Below are 26,268 nucleotides of genomic sequence, written 5' to 3'. Positions count from 1 at the left end.
GCTGAGCTACCCGGGGCTGCCCCACAAACTTTAAATACTGAATATACTTCACCTGGGCCCATTCTTAAAAGTCACTTTGTTCCCCGTTGCCAATTTTTTTACCTGAGACACTGGTGGGGAAATCTGGAGTGGACGGTGTTAAGTCCACGGAGTGTTCTTCTTTGCTCCTTGAGAGTGAGGGTAGGAGCCAATGGTGCCAGAGGCACCAAGGATAGTATAGAAGCCAGTTTTGTAGGCTGCAGCCAAGGTGGTGCGGAAATAGGGTGAGGCAGAAGAGGTGAAGTGCTACCAGGAGGCAGAGAAAGGGTTCCCGGTTCTAGAGCTCATCAGTTCAACAGAGGAGCAGACGCCATTTTTCCACCAACAAGGGGAACAGGTAGTCCAAGTTGGTAGAAGATAGGGAATTCCCCTGAAACAAAGAGAATTTTGGCAGCTGCTTGGGAATATTCCTTGAAGTCCCTGTTTTGAGGTAGACAAACCATGGCTGTCTCCAATTATAGCCATTAGCCAGGGAAATGATTGAGGGAGGAACCCCCAAATCTATCAGGAGGAACAGTGAGACTAAGAGTCAAGAGTCTCCTTCATCTGGGATGGCCTGTGTTTCCTCCAACACCCTGGGTTTACTCGGAGGAGGCCAATTTAGATCATTGTTATCCAACATCAGGAGGGAGTTTACTAGCAGACACGTTTGGGCGATTTGCCCTATCGCCTGCAGAGGAGATCTAGTGGACAGACTCCACTGAGGCCATGAAGTGTTAGAGGAATTCAGTCCTTCCCTAAGTTTTGTAATACAAACTGTCTCCAGGGGTATAAAGGCACCTCAAGGGAGAGTCCTTGGGGACTGAAGAGAGGAGGTCCATTACCAAAGAAAATCCCACCAGACTCCCCGGGTGGTGCCCCACATGGTGCAGGATGTCAAGAGGTTCCTGGTGTCAAAGCGACCCGAGGCACCCCCAAAACAAAATCACAAGGACAACCGCAGTCCTTAAAGGCCCTGTAGGAGGGAGGCCTGCCCTTCCCCATCGCATTCTAGACTACGAGGGATGGATCAAAATACCTTGCCTGGAAGGCAAAACCTGCCGTTTTTAAACCATGAAGAATAATAGAAAAGTTTTACAAGGAGAAGTTTACCCAATTTTGTAGTTTAAGTAGTTAGTAGAGGGCGTTGACGGAAAACAACATAGAAACCCATCATGGTCTAAGTGACATTCCAACACATGTAGTCCTTACAGCCAACTTCCCTAGGAAATGGTCCCCGGTTGGGTTTAATTCTATCAGGTACTGGTTTTAGCCGCCTCGCAATGGAGGTCTCATGGCCAGAAGTGGCTAGAACAGGGATGTGGAGGGGATCTCATTAGACATGGGAGTCCTAAGATTGGCAAGCATCCTGGTGACTTAGGTGGCTGTCCCACGCCAGAGGCAGACAACTTTGTATAAAGGTAAGAATTAAGAGAGGGCATCAAGTTTCTGGGTCTTATTGACAGGGAACAGAGGGCTAGCTGAGGACAAAGCACAGGTGATAGCCCACAAAGGACCCCTGCCCGGGGTGGGATGTGTGACATTCCTCAGGAAGCTTCCAGTTGTTCTAATGTTAATGCCTTGCTAGAGGGAAAAGCAATCTTTATTTTATTTTATTTTTAGATTTTCTTTTTTTTTTTTTTAAAGGTTTTATTTATTTATTCATGATAGACATAGAGAGAGAGAGGCAGAGACACAGGCAGAGGGAGAAGCAGGCTCCATGCCAGGAGCTCCAGGATCACGCCCTGGGCCAAAGGCAGGCGCTCAACCGCTGAGCCACCCAGGGATTCCTCAAAAGCAATCTTTAACTTGGCAACGGCAAAGCCTCCAGTATCCTGTAGGTCCTCCTTAGCAGATGAAAGTCCTTTTGAGGGAAGCCCAGGTGGCTCCCTGGTTTAGCGCTGCCTGCCTTCAGCCCAGGGTATGATCCTGGAAACCTGGGACTGAGTCCCACATGGGGCTCCCTGCATGGGGCCTGCTTCTCCCTCTGCCTGTGTCTCTGTCTCCCTCTCTCTGTGTGGGTCTCTCATGAATACATAAATTAAAAAAAAAAAAATCCTTTTGAAATCTCCATTTTCCTTACCTCCCCCAACTCCAGGGTACATAATCAGCCACTAGGAGGATAGGAGGGTCCTATCTTCGTGCTCTGATGAAACCGTCATTTTGCACTAAAGACGTCCCCAAAATTTTTTCTTGGTCGTCAGCTCTGGACTTCACCTATATTCCAAAACTTCATCATTACCGTCTAATAAAACCTTATTCAAGTGACCCTTCGGATGTACATCCGTGGGCCATACGTTTGGGGGATGATCGCCAACACATATCTTGGGGGTGGGGGTTTTAGAGATAAAGGAAATTTCTTTTTTTTTTTTTAAATTTTTATTTATTTATGATAGTCACACACACAGAGAAAGAGAGAGAGGCAGAGACATAGGCAGAGGGAGAAGCAGGCTCCATGCACCGGGAGCCCGACGTGGGATTCGATCCCGGGTCTCCAGGATCGCGCCCTGGGCCAAAGGCAGGCGCCAAACCGCTGTGCCACCCAGGAATCCCGAGATAAAGGAAATTTCTAAAGGAATTTTTATATGTTAAAGTAGGCTCACAGGACCTTGGGGGTCGGGCTAAGACTGCCTTTTGCCCTTTGGGAAGTATGAACATGGAGGCAGATGAGTCGGTAGAGGAATGTCCCTCTGCCTGTCCAGGACTTGTCAGTGTGCTGCCCCGCCGGGGCTTGGTCATCATCAGTCACCCCTCACAATCCCTGAGCAGCAGCTCTTTCTGCTCATGGGTCCTGTCCCCTTGCTTTAATAACATCACCTTTTTTTTGCACCAACGACGTCTCTAGAACTCTTTGCTGCTCTTGGCTCTCGACCTTGCCTCTGTAAGGTCACTGACTGCACTGCAGGGGACACCCGGTGGCTCAGCGGCTGGGTGTCCGCCTCCGGCTCCGGCTGGGCTCGGCTGGGCTCGGCTCGGGCAGGGCGTGGTCCTCAGGTCAGGGATCAAGCACCGCACGGTGCTCCCCCAGGGAGCCTGCTTCTCCCTCCGCCTAGGTTTCCACCTGTCTTCGGAATAAATAAAATCCTAAAACAAACAAACAAACAAACAAACATTTTTTTGCACCAAAGACATCTCAAGAATTCTTTCTTGGCTTCAGCTCTTGGACCTCATTCCAACAGCCCGAGCCGTTTCCTACACGGGTGAGCTCGTCGGGCTTGCATCGCCCCCCCCCCCCCCCCGCATCTCCCTAGGCTCAGCCTCCAAATGAAGTGTCCCCTCCTGCCGTCCAAGCTGGCTGCACCTCTCCGCACGGGGGGGGCCTCAGCAGGTGCTTCCCCCCACCTCCCGCCCCCCCCGCCCGCGCACCTCCCAGCTCCTCTGCAAAGGCAGGAATCCCTCCCCCTATTGAGCGCACGGAAAACCGTTCTTCGAGCAGGTGACTCCAACGCCATCGCGCTCTGCCCAGCTTCTCTATGCAAAACGAACTCTTGGAAAAAGAAGTTGAGGCTTCTTGGGTTCATACTACGCAAGGAAGCCGAGCTGCAGAACGCGGTAAAGCCGCGGGCCCCCGAGCAGCGAGCATCCCTCCAGCAGGCTCCTGGCCGGGGCGGGATGCCGCGACTGCGCATGCGTGGAGCCTCAGCGCCCAGGCTCCCCGCCCCTTCCGGGCTCCGCGGAAAGCGGGCTCCTTTTTACGACGCTCCGGCCCGGACCGCGACTCCCCCCGGACCTTGGCGGCCGCCGCGCTCGACGTTCCCGCCCGGAAGGGGCGGTGGAGGCCCCGGCAACATGGCGGCGTCCAGGAGCAAGGTAGGGAGAGCGTGGCTTTTGTTTTGTTTTGTTTTTTAAAGGTTTTATTTATTTATTCATGAGAAACACAGAGAGAGAGAGAGAGAGAGAGAGAGAGGAAAGACACAGGCAGAGGGAGAAGCAGGCTCCACGCAGGGAGCCCGACGCGGGACTCGATCCCGGGACCCGGGGTCACGCCCGCCTCCTTTCTTCGTTACCCTGGTCCCCCCTTCTTCGTTATCTCCTCCCCCTCCTCCACTTCTTTGAGCCTGGGTCTTTAGCATCTGTAGGGAAATGCAATGTATGTAGTAGCCTCGGTAGGACCTTACCCGCAGATGCGTGAAGCCTGAGAGGCGCGTGAGTGAATCAGGCGTCTTGGGATGGAGGGCGTCTTAGCATCATCATCACCGCCCCTCTAGCGCTCTGCGCTGTCACGGTTATGGGAAGCTTGGTGTGGGCGGCGCTGACCTAAGCGCTTTCTCCCCGACTCGTGGAACTTCGCAACCAGCCCGGCGGCGGAGAGCTGTGGCTGTTCTTGGTTCGCAGCCGAGAAACCAAGAGGCGGAGGAAGGGGAGTGATTAGCCCCCGGGTATCCGGCCCAGCAGAGGTGGGGCTCACACCCGAACCCCCGCCGCCTGCTCCGGAGCCCTGTCTGTGTGGCCCTCCGTGTCCCAGATGAATGATAGACGTTAGGAGGAATGTGCGTAAGTGGATTTTTTTCCATAGAGGCAGAGAGTGGTGGTGACCTGAATGATCGCCAGGGGCAGGTGCGTCCCAGAGTGTTACTCGTTCATCCGCACACCCGAAGCCTAGGCCCTTGAGCGGCGGCGTTCTGTACAGGTGGGCAAGGTAGGGGTTTCAGCAACTGACCCCTAGTCCCCTCAGCTGCTCGTTGGGAAATGTTGATTAAAGCAACTATGAGGGATCCCTGGGTGGCGCAGCGGTTTGGCGCCTGCCTTTGGCCCAGGGCGCGATCCTGGAGACCTGGGATCGAATCCCACATCGGGCTCCCGGTGCATGGAGCCTGCTTCTCCCTCTGCCTGTGTCTCTGCCTCTCTCTCTCTCTCTCTCTCTGTGACTATCATAAATAAATAAAAAAAAATTAAAAAAAAAATAAAGCAACTATGAACATTTGGTGCCACTTAGCCTTTTCGTCCTCCCCTCCCAGCTGCTGAAAACATTGCAGCTCTGGTGCAGGAGCTGTTTAGAGGAGGTGCACTTGCCTCAAACTCTAGCAGCTTGCATTGTTTCCGTGTGTAAGTGAAGAGTTGCTACGCTGCTCAGTTTGCCTTTCCTGGTTTTATTTTATTTTATTAAGATTTTGTTTATTCACGAGAGGCAGAGACACAGGCAGAGGGAGAAGCAGGCTCCATGCAGGGAGCCCCACGCAGGGCTCGATCCCAGGACTCCAGGATCAGGCCCTGGGCCCAAGGCAGGCGCTAAACCGCTGGGCCTCCCAGGGATCCCTTTCCTGGTTTTCTTACTGCTGCCAGAAAAGAACTTGAAGTGTCACACCGACTACTCTTCTGCTTCCGGAAAGAAGTTCCATATTGTGAAATCCTTCGATTCTGTTTTGGATACTTGATTCCTAATAAAAGACTTTTATTCCTCTAACTTAGAGTTTTCTGGTTAAAACCATTTTCTGGTGTATTAGAGAAGTGCAGCAACATATTTTGGGATCCTTAAATTTTTTTTTTTTCAGATTCTTATGCTCAGGGCATTGACACTAGGGGGTATAAATCTTATTGTTCTCAAAGGAATTTTGTAGTTTATTATCACCCTTTCTTCAAATGTACTGTCTTTACTCCTGACATTTCTTAATATTAGTGCATTATGTTTATTGCTTTGTAAACTAGGAAAAACTTACTCTTTTCTGTGTATTGTCTGAGACATAACCAAATTTAGAAATCATTATAGCTTCTCTCATAGAAACTCATCCAGATTTTTCAAACACCTTTTTTTTTTCCCCTCCTGAGTAGGCTCCATGCCCAGCATGGAGCCCAATGTGGGGTTTGAACACATGACCCTGAGACCAAGACCTGACCTGGGCTCAAGAGTTGGATGCTTCACTGACTGAGCCACCTAGTTGCCCCAGATTTTTCAGACACTTCTAGGATCGGGAGATCACTGCCTCAGAAAACAGTGGTTCTTTTATTGATCACTTCTTACTGTTATTTTTCTCCTTTATGTGGAGTCAAACCAATCTTCTTGTAACTTCTGTTAATCCATTCTCTCTCATTCTCTGACCAGTCCTTTTATAACACAGCTGCCAAATATTTGGGAGGGAATATCATGTTCCCCTAAATCTTTTCATTTGGTTCAGATATCTAGTTTTTCCAAACTATTCCTCACATCCCATGTTCTATAGATCTTTCTCTAACATGCTTATATCATATTCTTTTGTAATTAGTCTTTCTCTTAAGATGTGCTCAGAACTGCCCACAGTTTGTCAGATAAGGTCTTATAAGTACAAAGTACAGGTGAGACTTATTGTCAAAAAGCATTAACTCTGGAAAAGACCTTAGATCTCATCTAGTCCAACAACTGCTTCCTACCTTTGTGAACTAACAGCAAGGTTAAGTGACATTCCCAAGGACCCGGAGCTAATTGGTAATAAAGGTGGGACTGGATCGCAGGTCTTCAGATTGCTAATCTAGCCTTTTTTCACCATTTTCCTTCCTTGAATTCCATGCACTGTTGATACAGCCTAAAAATGTATGAAGTAGGTGCGGGGAATGTAGTGCTGTAGCCGTGTCATATTGGTGACTCATATTATAATCCACTGAAATCCTGAGTTGCTGTTTGTTCAGGTCTCCTCCAACTCATTCAGTTGAATTCTGGATGCCAGATATAGAACTTTGTATGTAACTGTTTTAGTTTCCCCTATTTCCTTAGTCCCTACAAATGTGATTGCTGTCTAATCACTAAGTGTCTATGTGGTTTCCTCTACCTGTGACTCCCCTTATTCACGTGATTGACTCTTCACTCTTTAAGACTCACCCAGAGATCAAATCCAGAAGCCTTTTCTGCCTCCTTACACTTCCTTTATCCCCTCCACCATCCTCTCCACCAGCCTTGGCTGGATGCCCCTCCTGTGTACTCTCTTGGTGTCCACTGCACACGTCTGTCATGGAATATTGTGCTGTTATTATTTATGTGTCTTTGTCCCCTACTAGGATAGATTTGGTGTCTTAGTCTTCATTTAGATCCCAGTTCACAAACTGATATAAATTGTTGGGGATATAGTTTTAGTACACATAGATTGTAGCAGTCACCTGTTGCCACAAAAATGCTACAAGCTACCCCCAAATCAGAGGCTTACCAAAAATATATCTATTCTCATGCCTATGGTTCTGCAAATCAGTTGCAGTTTGTCTGATGTATTTTGGGCTCAGCTGTGCTGGCCTTGGCTCTGGCCTACAGGTGTTTTCAGGTTTGGTCCCCATAGGTTTATTCTTTTTTTTTTTTTAATTTTTATTTATTTATGATAGTCACAGAGGGAGAAAGAGAGAGAGGCAGAGACATAGGCAGAGGGAGAAGCAGGCTCCATGCACCGGAAGCCCGATGTGGGATTCGATCCCAGGTCTCCAGGATCGCGCCCTGGGCCAAAGGCAGGCGCCAAACCGCTGCGCCACCCAGGGATCCCCCCCATAGGTTTATTCTTGGGCTCAGGCCAGAGGAACAGTAGCTTCCTGGAGTGTGCTCCTATCCTGGCTTCTGTCTTTCAGAAAGTATTAGGACTATTTAAAGTTTCTTTGTAGTAAATATTTATATATCTTTATGTACATTATCTAAGTAGAACACTCCCCTTCCCTCTGTCCTGCATCCCCTTAATCCACTAGAGTACAGGTTCTGTGGGTGAAATAAGCAAAGGCCATACCTGTTTTCTTTTTTTATGACCATTATTAACATTTTCTCACTCTTTGGGACTTTGTTTCTAGGCAGCTGTTGTTCTGTGTATGGATGTGGGCTCTGCCATGGGTAATTCCTTTCCTGGTGAAGAATCCCCATTTGAACTAGCAAAGAAGGTGATAACCATGTTTGTGCAGCGACAGGTAAGTTTCAGACTGGCCTTGAGCTTATAATTTGTGTTTTAGTTGCTTGTTGTCTCCATTTAGTAATGTAATATACCAGTCTGCTTATGATGTCCAGCTTTAGTACTTTTGGTACTTTATTTAAAAAAAAAATTTTAGAAAACACAAGTGAGGAGAGGGGCAGCGGCAGTAGCAGAATCCCAAGCTGACTCCACGCTGAGCGTGGAGCCCAACATGGGGCTTGATCCCACAACCCTGAGATCAGGACCTGAGTGGAAATCAGGAGCCAGATGCTTAAGTAGCTGAACCACCCAGGTGCCCCAGCCTCAATATATTTGGGCTTTACATATACTTCTGTGCAAGTCCAACTATACTACTAGAGCTTGACATTTTTTTTTCCTTTGTTTTGGCTCCTCCAGTAGATACTATAATTTTTATCAGATATATGGCAATGTAAAAATGTTTACAAGTCTCTAGAGCCAGGTGGCCTGGGTTTGATCTTTGCTCTGTCATGTCATTTACTAACCTGGTAATGTTGAACAAACCTTCACCTACTTTGTGCCTATTCCACTTACCTTTTGTTGATAACGTATTATCCCAAAACTTGATGTCTTAAATTACATTTAAAAAAAATCATCCTCTCTCATGGTTTTAGGGGATGATGGGGTAGCTCAGTTGGGCCTCTCGTGGCCTGTTCTGCAGGTACACTCGGATGTTGGCTGGGCTGAATCATTGGAAGGCTGATCTGAGCCAGACATCTAAGATGGCTCTTTCCCATGGCTAGTAGTTATGTTCTTTGGTGGCTATGGGCTTATTTGGGGGCTGTCCTCCAGAACCCTTACGTGTGGTCTCTCCATTAACTTGGGATTCCCACAGTGTGGCATCCAGTTCTAGGAAGGGAGGTCCTAAGAGTGGGTATTCTAAGAGACCTGCCTATGTGACTTTTTATGACCTAACTTTAGAAATCCCCCAAAATGGGCAGCCCCAGTGGCATAGCGGTTTAGCACTGCCTGCGGCCCGGGGTGTGATCCTGGAGACCCGGGACCGAGTTCCACATCGGGCTCCCTCCATGGAGCCCGCTTCTCCCTCTGCCTGTGTCTCTGCCTCTCTCTCTGTCTCTGTGTCTCTATGAATTAGAAAGAAAGAAAGAAGGAAGGAAGGAAGGAAGGAAGGAAGGGAGGGAGGGAGAGAGAGAACGAGAAAGAAAAGAAAGAGAGAGAGAGAGAGAAAGAAAGAAGAAAAGAAAAGAAAAGAAATCCCCCAAAATCATTTCTGCTGTTAGGAGTCAAGCAAGTCACTAAAACCAGCTCATATCTGGGGGGGTGGGGATAGGAGGTGGGGGGTGAATTAGACCCCCCTGTTGATTTCTGTCCCTTGTACCTGGTATGACTGCTACTTTTGCTAAGCCCACAAAGTTCTGCCTCATTTCATTGGCAACTGCTGCTCCTCCCGGATACCTCTGTTGTTTCTTCTGGATATTGCCCTTTTCATTAAGCACTATGACATCCCACCTGTCATCTTAGATTTTAACAAATTCTGATGAGCTGGAGTCCTTGATGTGTCAAGAAGAGAAGGCCTCTAACCCCATTCCTAGTTACAGTAATTTGTGTTAATTGTGTTTAAGTAATGCTGTTATGCCCCAATGTGTAGTTTTTGTTTTTTGTTTTGTTTTGTTTTGTTTTTTTAAGTAGTCTCCTTGCTCGATAGGGGGTTTGAACTCAACCTCCGGATTGAGAGTTGCGTGCTCTACTTACTGAGCCAGCCAGATGCCCCTCGAGTTTTTGTTTTTGTTCTTTTTTTAAAGAGAAACTGTGCTTTCAGTTTTTATTTTTGGCTCTAGCTCCTCCATGGGAGTCTGAATCTGGATGACTAGGAAATAGGAGCTTGTGCCAGTCTTTTGCTGCACTCAAACTTTCCTTCCCTCTCCTGGCTGACGTTTTGTTGTTGAGCAAGATTACCTTGCTTGAGGATGAAGTCTTGTCAAGGACACAGATAAAATTCTAACTGGCCTGCCTCATGGTGTGCTGGACAGTTTTGAACCTCAACAGCTGGAATTTTTTCTCCATGTGCAATTGGGAATTGTATCTGAATTGTTAGCACACTGGACAATGTAATAGACCAAACAAAAATGAAGAATGGCGGAATTCCATCCTCTTCCCCATGCAACATTCTTCCACTGATGGAAAGGCTTAGGTTAAGTAGGTGGCAACAACAACAACAAAAAAAAAAAAAAAAAAAAAAGTAGGTGGCAACAGGACCACTTTTTGTGTCAGATACTGTTTTTTGTTCTTACATTTTACTATGAAGTGTTTCATAAAAGAGGCAAGTACAGAGAATAGTGAAAATCTGTTTTCCCATTCCCTACCACTATACAGTCCTCGAGTTCTGCCATAGTTGATTTCTTTTTCTTTTTTCTTAAAAAATAGTTCCAGATAAACTTGAAACCCCCAGTGTATCTGTTCCTAATTCTCTTACCTCTTTTCCTCAGAATTTTCAGTCAGTATCATGCATATTTTATACTTTTGGACATAAATATATTCCTAAGTAATATTTAGTATCACGTGAAGCTTTCTAAAAGTGTGTAACGTCGTTATTTGGTACATATAATTCTGCAACTTATTTTTTCTCAACCTTGTGTTTTTACGATTTATTCATACTGATAAACATGCACAAATTCGTTTTATTATTTTTAATTATTTTATTCACAAATTTATTTTATATAACATTATTATTATTGAGGTGTAATATTTTGCTGTGTAAATAATCTGCAGTGTGTTTTTGCATTCTGTGGATGGATAATTTGTTTCCAGTTCTCCCCTGTTATGAACAGTGTCCCAAGTGAACTCTCTTGAAGTGAATGTTCTTGTCCTTGTCTTCTTAAGTACATGTGTAAGAATTTCTCTATGGTATCCATACCTGTAAGTGAAATTGCTGGGAAGGAGGACATGAACCAGCAATTATTTTTTTAATCCTATGGAAAATTGAAACTTTGAAAAGTCATTCTGGAAAGGTAGACTATAAAATTGATTAAAAACTAATTATCCATACTTAGTTTTCATTGAGAATTAGAGTCTGATTTGATTGGAAGTCAGCAAGAGCAATTATCACTCTCCTACTCCTACGTTCTATTGAAATGAACTCATTGTGGGACACCTGGGTGGCTCAGCAGTTGGGCGTCTGCCTTCAGACGGAGTGCCTGGAGGAGTTCCTGGATCGAGTCCCACATTGGGCTGTCTGTGGGGAGCCTGCCTCCCTCTCTGCCTGGGTCTCTGCCTCTGTGTCTCTCATGAATAAATAAATAAAATCTTAAAAAAAAAAAAAAAAAGAAAAGAAATGAACTCAGTGAAAGTCTTCTTAGAGCCTAGGAATTGTCATTGACCAGTGGGCTATCTAGCCCCGTGTTCTGTTGTTGACAGTGGCTGGAGGGACATGCCATCAGGAGGTATGTTTGTTTTAATCCCTGAAGATTAGGTATCTAATGGCTTCCAGGCGGTACTCAATGATTCCTAACCTTCTGATTTTCTTCTCTAGGTGTTTGCTGAGAGCAGGGATGAAATTGCATTAGTCCTTTTTGGTACAGATGGTACTGAGAATGCCCTTGCTGGTAAGGATCAGTATCAGAACATCACAGTGCACAGACACCTGATGCTACCAGATTTTGACTTGCTGGAGGACATTGAAAGAAAAATCCAACCAGGTTCTCAACAAGCTGATTGTATCCTTTTTCAGCCAGAGAAGATTCTTAAGAAATTTCCTTTAATCTTGGGAATCATAATCTAGTTTGATGAGGCTCCCCAGAGTCCCAGCTCTGAGTATATGATGCTTTTGGCTCTGAGGACATGGAGGTGTTGTGTGTTAGGATTTAATGTGAAATTAACTGGGTTGGGTCAGGCCCTCCAGTCACTTGCTCTTTCTCTGTACCAGTGATACTGAGGGGTTGGGAGCACCAAAAGGGGAAGATACCAGTGGGTATATTTGTGTATTGATATGTGCAGAGGGATTGATGGTGGAGATGGTTAGAGATGTTTGAATGTAGATTCAAAATGTAGAGAAGATATTTGTAGAATATAGCACTAGCTTTCCCTGTGCTTTCCTGGACAGAGGGAAAGCCAAAAGTCAGACTGACCTAAACTGAAATTTCCAATTTCTTCCATAGATGCTATGATTTAAGGGGTTACTCTTACTTTTCTAAACAGTGGTGCTATCCCTGATCACTGGGAGGTGCAGTTGTGCTGAGTGACTTGGAAATGCTAAATTATAGCTCACTTTAGGAATGGACTAATCACCAAAAATGGATTCTAGATATTGTAAAATGGCATCATAGTTTTTGTTTTATTGAGTGAGAATATGTTAGATTACCTTTGGGTTTATTTTTTCTGATTATGTGTTTCAGGATGTATACTGTAATACATAGCAAAATTGAGTATATGTTAGTGAAATAAACTTTAGAAGAAAGGCAATTTGGCAAGTACTTTTAAATCCTCAGAGTCCTCCCGGAGTCCATAGTTTCAAGCCCTGTTGACCTCACTGGAAAAAAGTTTTATGTTCTTGGGATAAACGGACAGTTTAGTGATATCATCTGCCCTTAACTAGCCGAGTCCTGGATGCACTCATTGTATGCATGGATGTGATTCAACAAGAAACTGTGTAAGTGTCTCAATTGAAGGGAGATGGAATGAGTCTCTTGACAAAAATTGCATGTTGATGTATTCCATGCACTGTGATTCATTGTTAATTGAGCTGCATGTTTGTGTGACTAAAGAAATATTTGATAGAATTCAGTGGTCCAGTTCACCCTTTCTTTTTTTTAATTTAAAAAGAGGAAGGGCTATATTGATGGGAATTTCTCTGGGAAAAATAAATGTTTGGCTTATTTCAAGTTCTTTCCTATTTGGCTTAAGTTAATTACCAGGAACTTTAAAAAATGTTATTGTTCCTAATCTCACTGAAAGTAAATGCATGAAGCTAATATAACACCATATACTAATTAACTGAAATTAAAAACTTAAAAACATGAAAAAAGTGGAATTGTAGTGTTATAAAAGTTGCATAACTCTGGCCACAGCTTCCTAATTCATTACTTACTTAATTGCTGTGTCTTTGAAATGTGGGTCTTTGGATGTATACATACCTACTCACCCCTTGACTATTAGGAAGAACATTTGCACAAAATCTGAGGCCTAGATTTGATTATCATTTCTCAAACTCTGTACATTTTATGTAAAATCCTGCCACTGGCCCTGTGAGTAGAATCAGACAAGGGTGTTTGGAAAGTGAACCCTTGCAAGTCTGAAGTTGTAGTCACTGGGAGAGTTCCTTGTTTACATTCTGCCTAAGTGGAGGCTGGAAAGGAATCTTTTAATGACAGTGACCACATCTTTAACTGAAATTAGAATTGGAAAATCAGGGATTTAATATTTCCATAATACTCAAAAATTTTGATTATATGTTTAGTAGATTATAGATATTTAATTATATGTTATTAGGAACTTAACTGAGCATCAGTGATACATGGGGATTCTAGAATATAATCACATTTGTTAACTATATCTAGATTCATTTCTTAACCTCTTTCTGAGGTTCAGTGACCAAGTACATTTGAGTTTGTAGGCAGTAATTCAGGAAAATGATTTCTTACTGTGATAACTCTCTCTTTTAGAGGAAAGAAGTTTGAGAAGAGACATATTGAAGTGTTCACTGACCTCAGCAGCCCATTCAGCAAAGACCAGTTGGATGTTATAATCCATAACTTGAAGAAATTTGGCATCTCTCTGCAGTTCTTGTAAGACCATGTGAATAATGTCTGAACACCAATCCTGCATTCTTATAATGCAAGGAGTGGGGCCCCTTTCTAGAGTGCTTGGTTCCCACAAGTCTTCTCTTTGTGCTCAGAGTCGAAATATGTCAGGTGACTGACTTCAGCAGACATTTGCTGAAGCACCCACTGTTCTAGGAACTCTGAGTTTTAGTGATAAAGGGATGAAAGTCACAGTGAAACAGGAATTTAGCTCAATAGGAGATGTTTGTTGGCTCTTGGATTCAAAGAATTGAATCTTTTGAGGATATTCAGTTTATCTCCTGCCCACAAAGAGGACTTTATCCAAACAATTACCAGATTGATGGTTCCTTTTGTTAAACAGCTCTAGAGTAGTGTTTTGCAGGCAGTAGATGCTTTGAGGGTAGAGAGAAATGTCAACCTGAGAATTATTTTAAGCACATAGAATGCTTATTTTTTTTAAGTCTTTTCAAATCTAAAGGACACACACATGTATGTAAAATGTAATTTGCTAGTGTGTATTTAGAAATGCAGTATACAGATTCTAGGTGAAAATGTTGGCAAAAGGGTTGCCTGGGTGGCTCAGTTGGTTAAGTGTCTATCTCTTGATTTCAGCTCAGGTCATGATCTCAGGGTTGTGAGATCTAGCTCTGCATCTGTGTCAGTGCTGAGCATGGAGCCTGCTTAAGATTCTCTGTCTCCTCCCCCCTCTGCCCCTTCCCCCCACTCCATTCACACATACACACACACACTCTCTCTCTCTCTCTTTTAAAAAAAATAATGTTCACAAAATACTTAACAATTTGTTGCAAGATAAAGTCCCTCCTTCCCCAGTAACTTGAATGCTCCCCTGCCCACCCCAGGCATTTACTTTATCTTCTGTCCCTAACAAGAAAGTTCTTTTTTACCACACTAATGCTTCTTGCTGCATATGAAACCAGTTTTATCTTGTCCTGTTTTTGGCAAAAGCAGAGTGATGGTATAGGACGTTGACTTACTAGTCTTTGGGGGACACTCCTTTTTCACATTGAGAGCTATACCAGGAAGCTTCCAGTTCAGAGTAGTAAGCCTTTGGCTACTTTGAAATGCCAGCCATGGGGAATTAAGAACCTCTCTTGCATGTATGTACCTCTTAAGATGGCTGAGGGGCATCTCCTTTCTGTAGAACTGTAGAAAAATGGTTGAGAATAACTCATCAAACTGATACTTGTTAAGATAGCACTTCAGAGAAATTAAGTGCTTTTTGAATGACACTTCTTTTCTTATTGAGTTGAGGTTTTCTCAGTGCTTCAGAAGCCCTGCCTGGCTCCTCTTCCTGTTCATAATTCCAGGATGCCTTTACATGGTTGAAGCATACTGCACTTTAGTCAGTGTCATTGGAAAGGGCTTTCTTGTCTGAGGGATACTGTAAAGTCTGTCGAAGAGACAACATAGCCTTGTTATCAAACTCCTGATTTGATCCGTTGTATTTTTTCTTAGGCAATATGCTTTATTCCTGTGCTATCACTCTCCAGCATACCAAGTAGAGTTTCTGGTTTTATTGTTTGATGTATCCCAGGTATGACTGATTGTTCCAGTTGGAACAGGCCCAATAGGCACTGTGCTCTGATCAGGCTCATTCCTTGGACCTAGTTTTTAATGTCTTCTGTTGACTGTTGAGAAAGTTTGTATCTGGTCAAAAGCAGGGTAGAAAGAACTGTTACTGTAACTTCTTTTTCCAGGATAACTTCCTGACTTCACTTTTGTGTCATTCTCCCCTTCTTCCAGTTGGCTGTAGTGGAAACAGCAATGGCCTGATGCAAACCCTCTGTTCCTTACCCTGCTCCCTGGAACCTCTTTACCCTATGGGTCATGCAAGGCATGTTTTCTGTCACGTGGAGTACATGTAGAAAACATTTAAACAGGAAATGCTATCTTAAGTATAGCAAATAAAATGGTATAGAAATCACCTTAAAAATAACCATCCACATAATGGTGACCAATAGGTGATGTTGCGTGAAGTGGAAAGTTTATCGGTTGCATTTCAGTGGCCGTGAGGTGATATGCTGCCTTGGAAAGAACTTTGCTTTGTGTCTTTGCTGTGTCACTCACCGGCTGTGTGACTTGCAGTGTGACTTTGCTGTGTCACTCACCGGCTGTGTGACTTGGCCAGATTAGTTCATCTCTGTAGCTTCAGTTGCTTTTTAGGAAATGGAGATAGAAATCTATCCATCTAATAGATAGTATTAAATGTGGTTGTTTATTTTTTAATTTTTTTACTTTTTTAAGATTTTATTTATTTATTCATGAGAGACACAGAAAGAGAGAGAGAGAGAGGGAGAGACACAGGCAGAGGGAGAACCAGGCTCCATGCAGGGAGCCCAATGTGGGACTTGATTCCGGGTCTCCAGATCATGTTCTGGGCTGAAGGTGGCGCTAAACTGCTGAGCCACCCAGGGCTCCCCAACCCACATTTTTCTAGGAAGCAAACCTTCCTACACTTTAACCTCATGACAGTTTCTAGTCCCCAGCCTACCACTGATACCTGGTTTTTTGAACTTGAGACCAGAGCATTAAACATTCAGTCCATTCCTCATTGGTTGTGCACCTGGGCAGTGTGTGCTCGAGTGTGCTCAGAGGCGATGCGGCGGAAGCCAGTCAGAGTGAAGCCAGCACGAGGGCACAGGGAAACAACATGGAGACCATGCAAGGGGTAGGTAGTCCTTGAGGTGTTTGAGACTGGTCGCAGTCATCCTCAGGCCGTATACAACCCTGCACTCTCAATTATTTGGTTCTATAAACCAATAAATTCCCCCCTTTACTAAACCAAAAAAGGCTTCGGTCACTTGAAGCTGATAGAATAAGTAGATAATCACCACTGACAGGAATTTGAAGCTCATTTTCTCATAGTCTGCGAGCCACAGTCACAGGATTAGAGCCCAGTTTATTATTTGGCTTCAGAGCTTGTCTTCTTAACCACTGCTCATCTTTTCTGGGTAGTTTGCCTTTCCCCATTGGCAAGGAGGATGGCACTGGGGACCCGGGAGATGGTAACTCACGCTCAGACCACCAGGGATCCTCATTTCCTCTAAAAGGAATTACTGAGCAGCAAAAAGAAGGTATTCGGATGGTGAAAAAGGTGATGAGGTCTTTAGAAGGTGAAGATGGGCTGGATGAAATTTATTCCTTCAGGTAAGAAGTGAAAACATTGCTGGCAACTTTCAGACATGACTCTTAATTTTCTCCCTTGATCAGAGGATTCCCTAACTAGCCAACTCCTGAGTTAGCCATCATTCTTAAATAAATGTTCCAATTTTCTTTGAAGAAATGACATGCCAACTCCTGATCCCCTTTTTAAAGTTTTTGTGGTTGGCACAAGACTCCTGGTTTGTTTCCAGGCCTGTGTGTGTAAGGTTTGGAAATGTATAGATAGCGAAAGATTTAACAAGTCAAAACATAAAAAATGAGAGGGTAGATTTTACTCTATGCCAAGTTTGGGGCACATTTCATGGGCTTTTTTTTTGTCATTCACCTATAAAATACATTCCTAATTATGAAAAGTGGTGTCAGATCTGAAATACTCGATATCCTCTTATCATCTGATTTAGGTTTTAGGAGGCAGTATACTTAACTGTAATACAAAGACTTTTTCTTAACTTTTGGTCACAACATAGTTGGTTCAGATAAAACAAAACACCCAAAATACAAAGAATTTATAATCTACTTTTATGTGGCTTTTGTAAAGGCAAGGTGATTTTAGAAATGTGAAATCCTTGAAGTACCCTATAACATTAAAGCAAACTACCTTTTCAACCATTCAGTTATAGACCACGGGATCCCTGGTGGTCCCTTAGTGTTCTTGGTTGAAATTGGACATGCACTTTTATTCTGTGCAAAGAACCTGAGAGGAGTCAGAAGCAACTACAACAGTATGTATTTGAGGGGCCTTATTTGTTAAAAGCGGTAATAGAATACTGTGCAGTGTGGTATGTGAAATTTCATATTCTGAGGGATAATACCATGAATTAATTCCTTTTTATCAATAAACACACAAAATACAGGCATTTGAGCAAAGTTCTTCATCAGTAAAAGTTCAACAATTCAGATATCTTTGAGTGGTTAAGTGTATATGTGCTCTAATTTTTTTCTCAACCACAATTAGAAAGTATTTCTTGTAATGCATTACAGATACATTACAAGAAATATTGACAAATAGTACATCCTGATTTTCTAAACACAGACACCCTTGAAAAATTGTAGGTAATGGGAATTTTGGAAGTTGAATGGTAGTTTCCCTAGGGATTGGCCAAGGAATCTATGAGGAATCCTGTAACGTGATATTTCTTGTCATAATATGTGTTCTTACTGTGATATGTACAAATATGCATTTCTAACATATTTCTTTCAGATTTGAACATGGCTTGCTCTAATGTGAGAATATAGGTCTTAAACTCACAAATTCACCATGGTATCATAAAAATTGTAGGCCAAAACAAATTAATGTTTAAAAAGTTTATTTTCCTGTATCATAGCCAGGAGGGAAATTACTGTGTATCGTCCTCACAATTTGAAGATACTTTGATTTTAGATGGGTCATGGAGGTATGGACTGGAACTTTGCTATCTGCTGCAATTGCCATTATCCACATGTGACTATTTAAATTTAATTTCATTAAAATTAAATAAAATAAATTTAGTCCCTTGGTCACACTAGCCACATTTCATTTGCTCAGTAGCCTATTGGACAGGCATAGTTAGAAATAGAATATTTCTATCATTGCAGAAAGTTGTACTAGACAGCACTGGGCTAGATTTATCCTCATCTAGACTTCTGCAAGTCTCTGCAGAAATGATCCATTTGTTCTCAGATGTTACATATTACATGCTAGTGTTTAGAACTTCCCCTGGAACAGAGTTCAAACCTAATGGTGGTTTTAGATGTGACTCAAACTAGTGATGTCCTGTAGATAGGTTAGATCTGCTTCAGACCCCTTCTTTCCCCAACAAATCCAAAGCCAAGGAAAACTGTAAACTTGTTTTTTTTTTTTTAAATTTATTTATTTAGTCAATTATTCATTCATTTACTTATTAATTACCATAGACTTTGGAAGTAGAGCGTCAGGGAGAATATCTACTGTTTATTATAGATTATTTCTGAAACTTGGAGTCTTTTGAGACTTCTTTGTCCATAACTCTGGATAATGTCAGGTAATTTTCTTTACCTCTTTAAGATCTGTTATTCATCTCTACCAAGGGGATTGATCATAATATATGCTTTGAATGTGTTTGGTCATTGATTTCCTTTCTTAGTGAACACCACAAATTCCAACTACCTCCTATAATCTTCTTTGTTGTATTTGATTAGGGACCAGATAAAAATAGAATTGATCTTCATATATGTTCAAATGAAATAGCACTATACATTGTGTTTGCTACTTCCCGTCAGTAAAAAACCTAGACTTACCTGCTTTATCTTAAGACAAACTATGGGCTAAATTCCTTTATCCCCTGGAGAGTCTTTGACTCTCTCCATTGTATACATATACGTGCTTTGTATTTAAGGTGATTGGAATTAAATAATAAATTGTAGAGTTACAAACAGTGGTATTATAGGATGGAACTCACCCTTAGATATTCTGGAGCCAGGGGTTCTTATCCCCAAGTCCATGGTTCTCAGGGAGTTGGTGATCCCTTTAAATTGTGGGCAAACTCTTATGAGTGTGCTTTTATCATATCCTCAAAATGTCCTTGGCACTGAAAAAATGTTAAGAACCATAGGCCAACTTGAAAGAAAAGATCGAGCAGGGGAAGATAGAGAGGTTTTCTTTTTTTCACCTGTTGGTAATGTAGTTCAGCTTCTTCCTCCTAAAGCCAAGTCAGTTGTATTCTGGCTCTCTCCCAATTCGTGGTCGTCATTTTCCTACTATCCCTTGCTGGTTTTCTGTTTATGATCAACAACTCACTTCTCAATCTAGAAAATTAACTGCATCACCCAACAGAAGTAATGTTTTATAATTGTTGCTTTTATTGTATCTACAGTAATATAACATAATATACAATAATATGTATCTATATATGTATATATACGCACTTTTTTTTCTTTTCTTTTTTTACTATTAAGTGAGAGTCTGAGACAACTGTGTGTCTTTAAGAAAATTGAGAAGCGTTCCATCCCTTGGCCCTGCACACTGACCATTGGCTCCAGTTTGTCTATAAAGATTGTGGCTTATAAATCGGTAAGTATACATAAACCTTTTTAATTTTTAATTTTTTGATTTTTAAAATTTTTGTTTCTGAGTAATCTCTACATCTAACATGGGGCTCAAACTCAAAGCTCTGAGATCAAGAGTTGCATGCTCCCATCAACTGAGCCAGACAGGCGCCCCCATACACATTTTTTAAAGCAATGCACCAGGCAAGCAAATATGCTTATATAAGGAACTGACAATTCATGTGTGGGTTATTCAGTATCATAATTACTGCTTCTGTAACTCCTCTCCCTGTTCATCTCATCTATTTAGCTTTTATGTAAAAAGCATACTAGGAGATGAAGTTTTAAGAATCATCTATAATCCAGGTTGATTCCTCCTCTTTTTTTTTTGAAAGAAAGAAAATGGAATGCATTAAGTCATGTCACTGTAAGTATCATAGCAGAAATATAGATATACACTAAAGAATACAGAGTTTTGAAAACTCAGTCTCAGTTTTAATGATCTAGAAGTAACAGCATCTGTGAACCATCAAAAACTATTGAAATTACCTTTTGTAATCTCCATCTGTTTGTACATAATAGCACACTTTCAAAAATAAGTTGATTTTGGTAATTACTTGATGAAATTCTAGTTTGAGTAGGAGTCTGTGATCCATGCCTCCCTATGACCCTCCTTGCCTATTTTCTTTAAATGAACGAAGTAAATACATACAAACATTTAAATATAAAAATATATACAAAAACTTGTATTTGTGTATTCAAGTGGTTTTTTTTAATATATTTAGGGACTTAATTCCAAGACACATGCCACATACATGAAAACCTTGGAGATACTTCCTTATTTTGGCTGCCATCAAGGCCTGGAATAGAACACAGTCTTCTGTTCTTTTTTCTAGTTTCCTTTTCAGATTTCCTTATTGAGTTCTGTTTCCTAATAGACATCTCTTCCTATTCTTTTGGAACAATGTAGTAACAAATCGTATGGTCCTATTTTAGAGTCTGATGATTTTGTATAGAAAGTGTTTGTGTATATATGAGTATTAATATTTGTGAATTACCTTGGGGGGAAAATGACATTACCCAGAGTTAGAAAATAAATGAAAACTTCCACAATGGGCAAGAACAAACAGAACAGTTAAGCTAGAGTAGTTGATCTGGATTATTTTCCTGTAAAGCAGAGAGTATACGGGGTTTTCGTTATTTGTTGATTGGAATCCTGGCTTTCCTTGTTTTCCATTTATTTTTCTTTTTGGAAATAAGATTATACAGGAGAAAGTCAAAAAAGGTTGGACAGTTGTGGACGCTAGAACCCTCAAGAAAGAAGATCTACAGAAAGAAACCGTTTATTGCTTAAATGACGACAATGAAACAGAGGTCCCGAAGGAGGACACTATTCAAGGTGCGCTGGTGAGAGCTTCCACTCTCTTCCAGGAGAGACTTGCTTCAGGGCAGTGGGAGACAGCCTTGACTTTGTGCTGGTGGTCTTGACAGATGTTTTTCTGAGTTCTAGAGACACGACCGTGGGAGGGAGCATGAGATGCTAGGTCCTAAATTGGGCTCATTTGTCAGGTCCGAGGTAAAATGGCTCCCAGGATGCACTTGGGTACTCCATCTGGGTTGGAAAGGTCCTTAGGGGACACGACTTAATTATTTTAAAGTTTGAAACATACTAGCTAGGAGAATATTTCTGTTCATGTAGCTGAAGCAAGTTTCTTTGTTTACTCTGTTTCACATTACTTCCATGGTGATTGTTCCTTGAGTGTCAGTTTCAGGTCTTCTGAATCTAGCCAGCTCTGCTCCCTTCAGGTAATTTAGGGGACCAGAAATGTTTTTGTTCATTATATGGCTTTATGTTCGCTAGGGTGTTTACAGTTGTACTTCCTGTATGACACCCGTTTGATCTATATCATGTGTCCACAGGGCACTTCTCTCCAGAGGGCTTACAAACTAGCTGAGAGTGTCTGGATTTTCAAGAGCTAAAATTACAAGATACCAAGTGATGGCTAAGATAGAAACTAGAGTCTTTAGATAAATTCATTGCCAGGCTCTGTGCTACCCAGTATAGTTTTAATTTGCAAGTCTTCAAAAACAAAAAGCCTTTTGTCTGTGGCACTAAATCTCAGTGTTTGTACATATTTATATGTGGCATGGTGGGTTGGTTAAGGTGATGGTGGTTGCACTTCCTTTCTTCTGATCAATTATGAGTAGAAAATGTAGTTAGTATCCTGCAATTCCTGTTTATTTAGTTCATATTGTAGTGTAGTTAAGAGCGTGAATTTTAGAGTGAGACCTGAGAATCATGGCTCCATCACTTTCCAATCATATGATCCTTATATAATGATTGAAACAAAGAACAACATGATTAAAGGCATAAGACCAGGAAAGTAGAGGGCTTCTCAGTGACAGCAGGTAGTTGGGCTTGTGGGTCAGGCATACACAGTTTAGTACTTGTGGGTGGTATCCCATGGACTACCTGAATTTTCCCTTTTAATCATCCTAGTAGCCTCAGAAAACAGGCACCCAACTCTTGTTACCATTTTACGGATGAGAGAATTGAGGCTGAAAGACATTCATTCACGTATTCAAAGTCATGCAGCTTTCAGCAACAGAATTTGCACCCAGGACTGCTCTACTTCAGAGCCTGTGATTCTATAGACTATTCTGACTCAGGAAAGGCTTTGAATGACAGGCTGAAGACTTAACGCTTAATCTTAATCTTTTTTTTTTTTTTTTAAGATTTTACTTGTTTATTTTTGAGAGAGAGAGAGCACAAGCAGCAGTGGGGGAGAGGGAGAAGCAGGCTCCTCACTGAGCAGGGAGCCTGAAGTGGGGCTCCATCCCAGGAACTGGGATCATGACCTGAGCCGAAGGCAGACGCTTAACTGATTGAGCCATCCAGGTGCCCCAAGTTGATGCTTAATTTTGAAAGCAACCTGGAGCCGTTTCTAGTTTTGAGGGACAGAGAATCAGTGGATCTATGTGTTGAGAAGATGAATGTAATGGAGATCAAGTGCCAGTTGTCTTGGTCACAAGCAAAAAAAAAAAATCCCAGCTTGATTTATTTTAGGCAAAAAACATTTATCGCTGGAGCAATGGAGAGGGAAGAGTTAAACATTGAGTTCAGAGAACACAGATGCAGCTTTTGTCTTTGACCCCAGTGCATTTACCCACATACCTCCTGCATCTGTCCTGCCCTCTCTGCCCTCTCGTATGCGGACGGAAGCACTGGCATCCATATGTATGCAAAAGAATTCAGTTACATGTTACAGCCCATTCTGTGCTTTTTGCCATGTACAAAATTTAGAGATTGCTTTGCCCTTTCAATAGATGAACGAGAAAACACAAGGCAGTTCTAATTAGAGTTTTCAAGTTAAAAAATTCAAGATGATGCTGATGACACAGAAGAGTTAGGAAAAACATTTGATTTAGATACTACTCTTAGTAGTCATGCGCCATACATTTTCCTGATAATTTATTGTTGTTGTTTTTGTTTTCATCACCAGCTTTTTAAAAAGACATACATGAAAATATAAATGTGTTTCTTTTTAATTGAATGCATGCCATCAACAGATTGACAGGAACAGATAGACTGGATCACAGAGTCTACCCATAAAAGTCTAGACATAAAGTTTCTTTGTTTCTTGGAGCAAAGATGCAGGTGCTTTTCCTTTCCACTTACCCAAGGCCAGAATCCTTGGACTTTGATTATCCTTCTCCCCACCAAACACAGAAGACTATATATTGAAACGGTGTGACTTTCTATAGAACAGAAGCCCTGGAGCAGGATTGGAGTTATTTTTAAGAAACTGAGAGTCTGTATTTGTATGAATAACCAAAGTAATTAAAAAGAAAAAAAATAGATAATCTCAGAAATGAAGTAGATTTAAATGCAGAAAAATAGCCAACTTATCAATTGAATGTTCCTAAATAGAAGAGTTTTGGCTTCTCCCATTAGGCATTTGTTTGTCTCCAGCATGCATTTTGGAGAACATTTTATTCTGAAAATTTCCTTTGGGCGTTTTTCTCTGCAGGTCTCCAGGTTTCTGAATGAATGTGTTCTTGTTATGTTTACAAATCATACTTATACTCTAGTCAACCATAGTTTATCTTTGGAGGATAACTAGTACATTACATCCGCTACATTCTTTCTTCTAGGTTGGATAATCATTAAGGTAACTAGATTGCAGAAGATACTACTTAAAAAATGTGATTAGATTTTAATTGTCTGTATACTGTATATGTTGTTTTGTGTATCTGCCCCTGCTTTTTCCCCACTGATCACAAGGGGCAGTAATTTGATTCCCACGAACGGTATAAGGAGGCTTGATCTGGAGTGTGCGTGTATTTAATATATGCGTAGGGCTAATTTCAGCTTGTCGAAAATGAGGTCCCATATGCTTAACAGATGCTCTTCTCTTGTTCTCTAGGGTTCCGCTATGGAAGTGATATTGTTCCTTTCTCTAAAGTCGATGAAGAACACATGAAATATAAATTGGAGGGGAAGTGTTTCTCCGTTTTGGGATTTTGTAGATCTTCTCAGGTATGGCACTTACTCGTACACAAAAGAAATGAACTTTTTTCTTAATATTTGAGAGGGTATTTTGATTGGTTCTTTTATTTACAATGTATATTTCACTTCTGGTTTTTTTGAATGTTGTCTGGGGATAAGTATTATAACTATCTTCAGTTTTTGAACACAGAAACCAAGATGTATTAAAGTTGAGAAGTCTTAGCATGAATGAGAATATATGCCATTGAGAGTCACATCTAAGCTTGACTGTGGGTCATTGCTCACAGTAGCCTGAAAGAAACATCATTGGGTTCTTTGCTATTGTGTTGCTTTCTCTAGACTGTTAGGTATAATAAAGTGTTTTGAAGGAATGAAGGTCTACTTGGGTTTTAAGATTTTTTAATTTTTCATTTGAGAGAGACACATGGAGAGAGAAAACACAAGCAGAGGAAGAGGGAGAAGCAGACTCTCCACTGAACAGGGAGCTCAATCCCAGGATCCCAAGATTATGACCTGAGCCGAAGGCAGACACTCAACCAATGAACCACCCAGGCACCCTTGTACTTGTGTTCTGAATGACCCTAGGCCCCTTAAAATATCAGTGGTTTATGCCAGTCACCCTTTTTCAGAAAGAGGTCTAGGATCTGAAACCTGTTCTTAAGTCTACGCTCTTTAGACACTGATACAGAGATACACAGAACACGTGGCAGGAAATGCAGTGATTCACTGAGGGCCGTGGGACAGCATATACTATCCTAGAAAGGGTTATTAAAGATTCCTGGAGGTCTTAGATTAAATTTTCTTAAGGTAGGCAACCAGAGAAAATGAATAAGCAGATCTTAGAGCCTATCCTTTCAGACTCTATAGGGATAAAGCAATGTTTGTTGGTTCTAGAGAAATTCAAGTAAGAATTGTAATGAAAATAAATATTACCCAATATGCTGGATTTGAACTAATCCATGTTGCTCTGGGATATAGTCCCTATGTGCTTCAGTGTTAGAATAATTCAGCGGGGCGGGGGGAGGGGGGTGTTTGCCATGATATGCCCAAACTGTTATTTTATTTATTTATTTTTTTTGATATGCCCAAACTGTTAGATAGGTTTTTAAACTTCTTAAGCTGAAAATTGGGAGTACTTACTGAAAGTTGCCAAGATTTTAATGGTGAAAATAAATACTTTTTGACACTTGAGAGTTTCTAACAATTCTCTGACAAATTCTACTAAGTAATGCATTTCTTTTATTTTTTTAATTTTATTTATTTCTTTATAGAAGCACAGAGAGAGAAAGACACAGGCAGAGGGAGAAGCGGGCTCTACGCAGGGAGCCTGACGTGGGACTCGATCCCGGGTCTCCAGGATCACGCCCCAGGCTGAAGGCGGCGCTAAACCACTGTGCCACCGGGGCTGCCCCAGTAATGCATTTCTTAAAAATAAAAGTATTCACTTTGGGACTTCTACAGACTTAAAACTTAGGTTGTTAATGGCAGTCCCTCTAAGTCTTCCAGTGAAGTAGAACCTTCATTCAGACCTGTTTGTAAAAATTGACCTGTTGGGAAGTGGGTCTGCCTAATTCCAGTTAGCTAGAAAAGATCTATCCAAAACAGCTGATTCAAACTTCATGACCCAAGTAACTGAAGTCACCTGTGTCAGGGTGGTAGTGGGGGGGCCTATTTAGTTAAATGACAAAGCAAAAGAGTGAGCTGAACATAAAAGTACATTTTTCCATTTTAAAAGGACTTCTTAAATTAAAACTAACTTGTAAGTCATGATATGTTCTCTAAATCAGCTTGTGTTGTTTTTAAGCTCTATATCTCAAGTACAATCTCAGACAGGTACAGTAATTGTGATAGCCACCACTTATTGAGTGATTATAATATTCCATTCAATATACTAGGCATTTAATGTGAATTCCCATTTAATTTTATTTTTTTAAGATTTTAATTAATTAAT

General features: G+C 41.8%; 1 protein-coding gene and 2 long non-coding RNA genes across 5 annotated transcripts in view; 1 reads left to right on the top strand and 2 right to left on the bottom strand.

Annotated features, from left to right (window-relative positions):
* Positions 1–3,680, bottom strand: LOC144305978 (uncharacterized). 2 transcript variants are annotated; one of them, XR_013373010.1, is made up of 3 exons: positions 3,385–3,654; positions 2,102–3,079; positions 1–409 (listed from the first exon to the last, which is right to left on the bottom strand). It is a non-coding gene; the product is annotated as an uncharacterized LOC144305978 (long non-coding RNA). The 2 variants fall into 2 exon arrangements; XR_013373009.1 differs by lacking the exon at positions 1–409 and having other exon boundaries at positions 2,375–3,079; positions 3,385–3,680.
* The window catches only part of XRCC5 (X-ray repair cross complementing 5), an 89,937-nt gene continuing 67,296 nt past the window's right edge, over positions 3,628–26,268 (top strand). Inside the window, exons 1-9 of one of the 2 annotated variants that reach the window (XM_077885209.1) lie at positions 3,628–3,828; positions 7,750–7,863; positions 11,374–11,557; positions 12,441–12,489; positions 13,502–13,624; positions 16,598–16,789; positions 19,718–19,832; positions 21,068–21,206; positions 24,235–24,347. In XM_077885209.1, coding sequence (XP_077741335.1) covers positions 3,631–3,828; positions 7,750–7,863; positions 11,374–11,557; positions 12,441–12,489; positions 13,502–13,624; positions 16,598–16,789; positions 19,718–19,832; positions 21,068–21,206; positions 24,235–24,347 — 1,227 coding nt within the window. In that variant the 5' untranslated portion in view covers positions 3,628–3,630. Of the gene's footprint in view, positions 3,829–4,491; positions 4,513–7,749; positions 7,864–11,373; positions 11,558–12,440; positions 12,490–13,501; positions 13,625–16,597; positions 16,790–19,717; positions 19,833–21,067; positions 21,207–24,234; positions 24,348–26,268 lie in introns of those variants that run through there. The other variant, XM_077885210.1, reaches the window with a different exon arrangement.
* Positions 10,588–26,268, bottom strand: part of LOC144305979 (uncharacterized) — a 39,151-nt gene continuing 23,470 nt past the window's right edge. The window contains exon 3 of the long non-coding RNA XR_013373011.1: positions 10,588–10,773. This is a non-coding gene — a long non-coding RNA (uncharacterized LOC144305979). The remainder of the gene's footprint in view (positions 10,774–26,268) is intronic.

This window comes from Canis aureus, chromosome 36 (genome assembly GCF_053574225.1).
Source record: "Canis aureus isolate CA01 chromosome 36, VMU_Caureus_v.1.0, whole genome shotgun sequence".
NCBI classification, from domain to species: domain Eukaryota; kingdom Metazoa; phylum Chordata; class Mammalia; order Carnivora; family Canidae; genus Canis; species Canis aureus.
This window is presented reverse-complemented; position numbering and strand designations above follow the sequence as displayed.